The 8,437-nt window shown below is 50.0% G+C and overlaps 5 protein-coding genes; 4 read left to right on the top strand and 1 right to left on the bottom strand.

Moving 5' to 3' along the window:
* The first annotated feature begins 661 nt into the window (after positions 1 to 661).
* Positions 662 to 1,946, top strand: CHC_T00006954001 (hypothetical protein). XM_005710241.1 is given in 2 exon segments: positions 662 to 889; positions 890 to 1,946. The coding sequence occupies 1 exon segment, from the start codon at positions 662 to 664 to the stop codon at positions 887 to 889; it is 228 nt and encodes a 75-aa protein (XP_005710298.1). The 3' UTR covers positions 890 to 1,946.
* On the bottom strand, positions 1,947 to 2,699 carry CHC_T00006953001 (hypothetical protein). The gene has a single exon (XM_005710240.1). It carries the CDS (start codon positions 2,697 to 2,699, stop codon positions 1,947 to 1,949), a length of 753 nt encoding a protein of 250 aa, XP_005710297.1.
* Positions 2,700 to 4,929: 2,230 nt separating this feature from the next.
* On the top strand, positions 4,930 to 5,157 carry CHC_T00006952001 (hypothetical protein). Its single transcript, XM_005710239.1, has one exon. The coding sequence runs from the start codon at positions 4,930 to 4,932 to the stop codon at positions 5,155 to 5,157; it is 228 nt and encodes a 75-aa protein (XP_005710296.1).
* Positions 5,158 to 5,177: 20 nt separating this feature from the next.
* Positions 5,178 to 5,669, top strand: CHC_T00006951001 (hypothetical protein). Its single transcript, XM_005710238.1, has one exon. It carries the CDS (start codon positions 5,178 to 5,180, stop codon positions 5,667 to 5,669), a length of 492 nt encoding a protein of 163 aa, XP_005710295.1.
* A 149-nt stretch (positions 5,670 to 5,818) lies between these two features.
* Positions 5,819 to 6,127, top strand: CHC_T00006950001 (hypothetical protein). The gene has a single exon (XM_005710237.1). It carries the CDS (start codon positions 5,819 to 5,821, stop codon positions 6,125 to 6,127), a length of 309 nt encoding a protein of 102 aa, XP_005710294.1.
* The last annotated feature ends 2,310 nt before the right edge of the window (positions 6,128 to 8,437 follow it).

Genomic DNA, 8,437 nt, shown 5'->3' with positions numbered 1-8,437 from the left:
GAACTAGATTAATTTTTGTTAATGTTTTAGAGGTTGATTCTAGTATGGGTGGCCACCCATACAGCTTTTGTAGATCTTGTCGCGCGACAAACACATCACACGTGTGGACCCAAATGCAATGTATTACACGTGTGGATCGATATGCAATGTTTTACACGTGGCGACCAAAATGCAATGTATTACACGTGGTGACCAAAACGCAATGTTTTACACGTGCGAGAAGCTGGTGGATGATGATTGGCCGATTATGATACGGAATCGTATACAGTGCCTCCTACGATATAGTGCTATAGCGTGACATACCTCTAGCTATGGCACTATTGGGGGGATGGCACTATATAAGGAGGCTCAAATACATATATTTGGGGACAAAGCACACTTGTAACACAAACACAACAAAGCCTGCATAACACAACATCCTTTGGTCAGGGTCTCCTTTAAGACAGCATGGATAGCTGTACTGCGTACTGAACCATGCCGGATGATACACGTGTGAGCTTATGATAACCTGTGCCAGAGGGCGAGCCATAGCACTATATAGAGGGAAGCACTACTATAGTAGGCACAATTGAGCGACCCCCCCCTGCAACCGGTCCGTTCTGCCCAGAGAAAACCCCCCCCTACTTCGCCTGCATACACTGTAAGTCTGCAACGTGTGCGGATGTTCACACACACCCGAACACGTGCAAGGCCCAGCAAGAGTACCTTCCTAGTAAACCTTTTAGAAACGCAAAAATCGCAGCGAGCAACGACAAAGTGCTCAAGGCAACCCTGCTTTCTACAAGAGCGGTTTCCGGCTACCGCAGAGACATTTGAAACAGCTTCAACCGTGTTGTACTTCACTGTTCGAGTAGAATCTTCGTTCCATCCTTCAGCATGGAGCCAATGACTGACCGCGGCTTTCCAAAAATGCCAGAACCAGGCGGCCGAGCCCATACTTTGGAGTCCTCAGCCTCGATGTGCTGGACTCTTTTATTCCTGGCTTACTCTTCTTCGACATTTGTCAACGAATTTGGACATGGATGGCAAGCAGCTTGGACGGTGCTATTAGTTTTGGTTCCAGTGTGCCTCGCCGGTGCACCCAACATCATGGACGGTCGCCGCCGCGCAGTCCCTATATTGGCAATTTACGTAGCGTATATCCTCATCCCGTCACTGCTTCAGCTCACAAAGCCAGACGACCACTCATCGCTTCGCTCCGAAATGGCCGACCTGATTACCGTTCTTTGCATCTGGCTTCCACTGGAATTTAAGCTGTTGTCATCGGACATATCACCGACTGGAAAGGTTACAGCCTGGGGCTTGTTCACCGCAGCTTTGACAGTCGTGAACTGCTTCACAATTCTACGCCCTTTTCAAAGCTGGCCCACGCTCGTGACTTGGGCTACACTTTCAAGGTAACCCCAGTCGATGTGCTGATAGCGCTAGCTGTGGGTGCTGCCTCTGATCTCATCACCGTTCCACTTGCCGCCCTAACCCGGTTTGCTGACGTCAAGACGCCACCTCGTTTAGACGCGGCCAAAGAAGCCGCCACTTTCCTAGGCATATTCATGAACGGCGTTACCGAGGAGCTTATATTTAGGGGTATGATTCAGAATATGTTGGAGCAACGCCTAGGCCACGGGTCCATATCTGCACTACTCATCGCGTCTGGTGCCTTCGGCATTGCACACTTAGGGAAATCAAAACTTGGATATGACCCGCCAAACGTTCGATACATGGCCTCCGCCTGTGTCACCGGTGTTGCGTGTGGGTTCGTATGGCGACAAACAGGAAAAGTCACAGCTTCCGCGCTGACGCAGGCCACGTCGAATTACATTATGTGGCGCGTCGCGTTAAGCAAAAAAGTTGGCCAGTAGACAGCGTTTTTTCGCAGCTAGAGTCCCTGTATAGCACTTGACAATGATTTCCACTCTTAAACTCACTGAGCACACTCTAATGCTAGTCTAGTTCGTCCCACAGGTCATCGTGCTTGTCAATATCGACCCATTCTCGGGTAGGGTTTTTCGTGTAGAGCGTGGCATTGAATTGTCCAGGTCGCCCATATGTCTCTCCATTAGCACCTTCGAAGCGAAACGGGTTACTTGACATGAGCACGCAGTTTGACTCCTCGCCGGGAAAAGCCGGAACAGAGATTCCCTTTTCCAAAAGTAGCTTTGAGGAAGATGTCGACCAGCTATAAAGTGGTAGCCCCCGGCAAACACATTTGATCCAAGCTTTGGTGCTTCTAAAGACACTAGCACTTCGGGTTTGATAAACGAATCTGCTGTCACATCAATTTTTCTTGGACCCGTCCAAAGATCCCAGCCAGATGGTACATCAAGGCTCACAATCGCAAGCCGAGTTGAGATTAGCATCTCGTAAACAGTCCAGTACTGTTGTCGAATGTCCCCCCCATCAAAGCCAGTTCCAAGCAAGGCATCTACAACGATGTCATTATAAAACTCTAGCGTACTGGGAATGAAGTCGTGCAAGTCGATTCCGGCTTCATCGCAGACAGATCGGAAATTAGCATGCTTAGATTGCTCTGCAGCATAGACCGCTGGTGCATAACCTCTCTTCTGCAGCTCTACAGCGACTTGCAATCCAATTAAGCCGTTTAAACCTGAGCCGCAAGCAATAAACACATCTGATATTTCTTCTGAACCATAGCATTGTTGTAATGCATCACAAAATCCACTTGCACAGGTTCTAGCCATAACCACAACGTCCCCACCTGAGTATGTAATAGCATCATTAATGGCTTGATTTGCCAATTCCGGGGAAATATGAGTCTGCCGGGGTTTGGAGTTATCTCATTGCTTACTGCTTTTGTCCACTTCCATTTGCATCGATATTCTGCCTTGCGACCTTCTGTGTCCTGCGACTCTGAAGTGCTTGGCACGGGCTCTCTTGGAGTTGCACAGAAATGCGTGAATTCATGGGTCTCGCCAATGGGCTCGAGACTTCAAACGCTGTCTTCTGAGAAGCCATGATTACACACGGAGGGATTTCTTCTAATGCGACCAGCCTGGCCTATTCCCGAAACGATTGATTGGAGGTGAGAATGATGCAAAGCAAGCAAAATGTATTCTGGAGTGCAGCCTTTCTAGGGTGACGCTTGAATGCTTCAAGACTCCAGTCTCACGAAGCCTCTATGACTGTTTTCTGACTGCTGTGCACGTCCTAAAGCAGGAAATCGAAAATTGTGGCGGCAAGACGTACTTGAAGCTGGAGCCGAAAAGCTGTACTTGGTGTCCTCAACTGCTTGTGCTGCAATCTGCACTGACGTGTGCCCTGGGACTTTGCTTGGTCAATTTGAGGTCGTGGGATTACTCAAAACACCGGTCAATCTCAAAAGAATGAAAAAATTCAATTTCAATGCCACACCAACCATCTTCCGTAATTTTTCAACGAGACGAAGCCCAGTTTTGTGAGATTGCTGTGTGTCTCAAGCAGTGTTACGAGGCATTCGGTTGCCAGGTGGCGGCTGGACACGCGTACCACGGGGCGGAGCGCATCCGTATACCGCCGAAGGACGGGCAAGCGAAAGGCGGGAAGGAGGGAGCGAGACAGCACGCGCGGGGAATTGGGGGTGCCAGCCACCGGGGAGACGAAGGGAAACCATAGGCCGCACGGGGCTCGGGCTGGGGCAGAAAGACCGCGCAGGTCGCCGGCCGAGAGCGCGAAGGGAAAATGGCACGAGGGGGTGGCTACCGGTGGGGCAAGGGGAAGCTGGATCGAAGGGGAAATTACGGGAGGGAGGGTTGGGGATAGCCGACTCATCCCGGGGAACGTGTACTTAAGAAGCCATCCCCGAAGATAGGAAGGGGGAGGCAGCAGACTTGTGAGGAGTAAAAGAATACGGGTGGATTCCCGTCATTACAGGTCGCTCGGTGCCCCGCGGCAGAATTGCCGCAACAGCACCCCTCAATATACTTTCCTCGCGTCTTTCGCGCTCACAATGTCAAGAATGACAAGCACCTCTAGCTATGGCACTATTGGGGGGATGGCACTATATAAAGGAGGCTCAAATACATATATTTCGGGACAAAGCACACTGCTAACACAAACACAACAAATTCATCCTTTGAGTACTGAACCATGCCGGATGATACATGTGAGCGTACGAAAACCTGTGCCAGAGCGTATGACCCCTGTAACATATAATGGCTGTCGCGCGACAAGATTTACAAAAGCTGTATGGCTGGCCAGCCATACTGGAACTAGATTAATTTTTGTCGCGCGACAAGATTTACAAAAGCTGTATGGCTGGCCAGCCATACTGGAACTAGATTAATTTTTGTTAATTTTTTAGAGGTTGATTCTAGTATGGGTAGCCACCCATACAGCTTTTGTAGATCTTGTCGCGCGACAAACACATCACACGTGTGGACCCAAATGCAATGTATTACACGTGTGGATCGATATGCAATGTTTTACACGTGGCGACCAAAATGCAATGTATTACACGTGGTGACCAAAACGCAATGTTTTACACGTGCGAGAAGCTGGTGGATGATGATTGGCCGATTATGATAGGGAATCGTATACAGTGCCTCCTACGATATAGTGCTATAGCGTGACATACCTCTAGCTATGGCACTGTTGGGGGGATGGCACTATATAAAGGAGGCTCAAATACATATATTTGGGGACAAAGCACACTTGTTACACAAACACAACAAAGCCTGCATAACACAACATCCTTTGGTCAGGGTCTCCTTTAAGACAGCATGGATAGCTGTACTGCGTACTGAACCATGCCGGATGATACACGTGTGAGCTTATGATAACCTGTGCCAGAGGGCGAGCCATAGCACTATATAGAGGGAAGCACTACTATAGTAGGCACAATTGAGCGACCCCCCCCTGCAACCGGTCCGTTCTGCCCAGAGAAAACCCCCCCCTACTTCGCCTGCATACACTGTAAGTCTGCAACGTGTGCGGATGTTCACACACACCCGAACACGTGCAAGGCCCAGCAAGAGTACCTTCCTAGTAAACCTTTTAGAAACGCAAAAATCGCAGCGAGCAACGACAAAGTGCTCAAGGCAACCCTGCTTTCTACAAGAGCGTTTTCCGGCTACCGCAGAGACATTTGAAACAGCTTCAACCGTGTTGTACTTCACTGTTCGAGTAGAATCTTCGTTCCATCCTTCAGCATGGAGCCAATGACTGACCGCGGCTTTCCAAAAATGCCAGAACCAGGCGGCCGAGCCCATACTTTGGAGTCCTCAGCCTCGATGTGCTGGACTCTTTTATTCCTGGCTTACTCTTCTTCGACATTTGTCAACGAATTTGGACATGGATGGCAAGCAGCTTGGACGGTGCTATTAGTTTTGGTTCCAGTGTGCCTCGCCGGTGCACCCAACATCATGGACGGTCGCCGCCGCGCAGTCCCTATATTGGCAATTTACGTAGCGTATATCCTCATCCCGTCACTGCTTCAGCTCACAAAGCCAGACGACCACTCATCGCTTCGCTCCGAAATGGCCGACCTGATTACCGTTCTTTGCATCTGGCTTCCACTGGAATTTAAGCTGTTGTCATCGGACATATCACCGACTGGAAAGGTTACAGCCTGGGGCTTGTTCACCGCAGCTTTGACAGTCGTGAACTGCTTCACAATTCTACGCCCTTTTCAAAGCTGGCCCACGCTCGTGACTTGGGCTACACTTTCAAGGTAACCCCAGTCGATGTGCTGATAGCGCTAGCTGTGGGTGCTGCCTCTGATCTCATCACCGTTCCACTTGCCGCCCTAACCCAGTTTGCTGACGTCAAGACGCCACCTCGTTTAGACGCGGCCAAAGAAGCCGCCACTTTCCTAGGCATATTCATGAACGGCGTTACCGAGGAGCTTATATTTAGGGGTATGATTCAGAATATGTTGGAGCAACGCCTAGGCCACGGGTCCATATCTGCACTACTCATCGCGTCTGGTGCCTTCGGCATTGCACACTTAGGGAAATCAAAACTTGGATATGACCCGCCAAACGTTCGATACATGGCCTCCGCCTGTGTCACCGGTGTTGCGTGTGGGTTCGTATGGCGACAAACAGGAAAAGTCACAGCTTCCGCGCTGACGCAGGCCACGTCGAATTACATTATGTGGCGCGTCGCGTTAAGCAAAAAAGTTGGCCAGTAGACAGCGTTTTTTCGCAGCTAGAGTCCCTGTATAGCACTTGACAATGATTTCCACTCTTAAACTCACTGAGCACACTCTAATGCTAGTCTAGTTCGTCCCACAGGTCATCGTGCTTGTCAATATCGACCCATTCTCGGGTAGGGTTTTTCGTGTAGAGCGTGGCATTGAATTGTCCAGGTCGCCCATATGTCTCTCCATTAGCACCTTCGAAGCGAAACGGGTTACTTGACATGAGCACGCAGTTTGACTCCTCGCCGGGAAAAGCCGGAACAGAGATTCCCTTTTCCAAAAGTAGCTTTGAGGAAGATGTCGACCAGCTATAAAGTGGTAGCCCCCGGCAAACACATTTGATCCAAGCTTTGGTGCTTCTAAAGACACTAGCACTTCGGGTTTGATAAACGAATCTGCTGTCACATCAATTTTTCTTGGACCCGTCCAAAGATCCCAGCCAGATGGTACATCAAGGCTCACAATCGCAAGCCGAGTTGAGATTAGCATCTCGTAAACAGTCCAGTACTGTTGTCGAATGTCCCCCCCATCAAAGCCAGTTCCAAGCAAGGCATCTACAACGATGTCATAATAAAACTCTAGCGTGCTGGGAATGAAGTCGTGCAAGTCGATTCCGGCTTCATCGCAGACATATCGGAAATTAGCATGCTTAGATTGCTCTGCAGCATAGACCGCTGGTGCATAACCTCTCTTCTGCAGCTCTACAGCGACTTGCAATCCAATTAAGCCGTTTAAACCTGGGCCGCAAGCAATAAACACATCTGATATTTCTTCTGAACCATAGCATTGTTGCAATGCATCACAAAATCCACTTGCACAGGTTCTAGCCATAACCACAACGTCCCCACCTGAGTATGTAATAGCATCATTAATGGCTTGATTTGCCAATTCCGGGGAAATATGAGTCTGCCGGGGTTTGGAGTTATCTCATTGCTTACTGCTTTTGTCCACTTCCATTTGCATCGATATTCTGCCTTGCGACCTTCTGTGTCCTGCGACTCTGAAGTGCTTGGCACGGGCTCTCTTGGAGTTGCACAGAAATGCGTGAATTCATGGGTCTCGCCAATGGGCTCGAGACTTCAAACGCTGTCTTCTGAGAAGCCATGATTACACACGGAGGGATTTCTTCTAATGCGACCAGCCTGGCCTATTCCCGAAACGATTGATTGGAGGTGAGAATGATGCAAAGCAAGCAAAATGTATTCTGGAGTGCAGCCTTTCTAGGGTGACGCTTGAATGCTTCAAGACTCCAGTCTCACGAAGCCTCTATGACTGTTTTCTGACTGCTGTGCACGTCCTAAAGCAGGAAATCGAAAATTGTGGCGGCAAGACGTACTTGAAGCTGGAGCCGAAAAGCTGTACTTGGTGTCCTCAACTGCTTGTGCTGCAATCTGCACTGACGTGTGCCCTGGGACTTTGCTTGGTCAATTTGAGGTCGTGGGATTACTCAAAACACCGGTCAATCTCAAAAGAATGAAAAAATTCAATTTCAATGCCACACCAACCATCTTCCGTAATTTTTCAACGAGACGAAGCCCAGTTTTGTGAGATTGCTGTGTGTCTCAAGCAGTGTTACGAGGCATTCGGTTGCCAGGTGGCGGCTGGACACGCGTACCACGGGGCGGAGCGCATCCGTATACCGCCGAAGGACGGGCAAGCGAAAGGCGGGAAGGAGGGAGCGAGACAGCACGCGCGGGGAATTGGGGGTGCCAGCCACCGGGGAGACGAAGGGAAACCATAGGCCGCACGGGGCTCGGGCTGGGGCAGAAAGACCGCGCAGGTCGCCGGCCGAGGGCGCGAAGGGAAAATGGCACGAGGGGGTGGCTACCGGTGGGGCAAGGGGAAGCTGGATCGAAGGGGAAATTACGGGAGGGAGGGTTGGGGATAGCCGACTCATCCCGGGGAACGTGTACTTAAGAAGCCATCCCCGAAGATAGGAAGGGGGAGGCAGCAGACTTGTGAGGAGTAAAAGAATACGGGTGGATTCCCGTCATTACAGGTCGCTCGGTGCCCCGCGGCAGAATTGCCGCAACAGCACCCCTCAATATACTTTCCTCGCGTCTTTCGCGCTCACAATGTCAAGAATGACAAGCACCTCTAGCTATGGCACTATTGGGGGGATGGCACTATATAAAGGAGGCTCAAATACATATATTTCGGGACAAAGCACACTGCTAACACAAACACAACAAAGCCTGTATAACACAACTAAATAACTAGCACTATATAGAGGGAAGCACTACTAAAGTAGGCACTATTGAGCAACCCCCCTGTAACATATAATGGCTGTCGCGCGACAAG

The sequence above is a fragment of the Chondrus crispus genome, genomic scaffold, assembly GCF_000350225.1.
Source record: "Chondrus crispus Stackhouse genomic scaffold, scaffold_56, whole genome shotgun sequence".
Classification (NCBI taxonomy): domain Eukaryota; phylum Rhodophyta; class Florideophyceae; order Gigartinales; family Gigartinaceae; genus Chondrus; species Chondrus crispus.
This window is presented reverse-complemented; position numbering and strand designations above follow the sequence as displayed.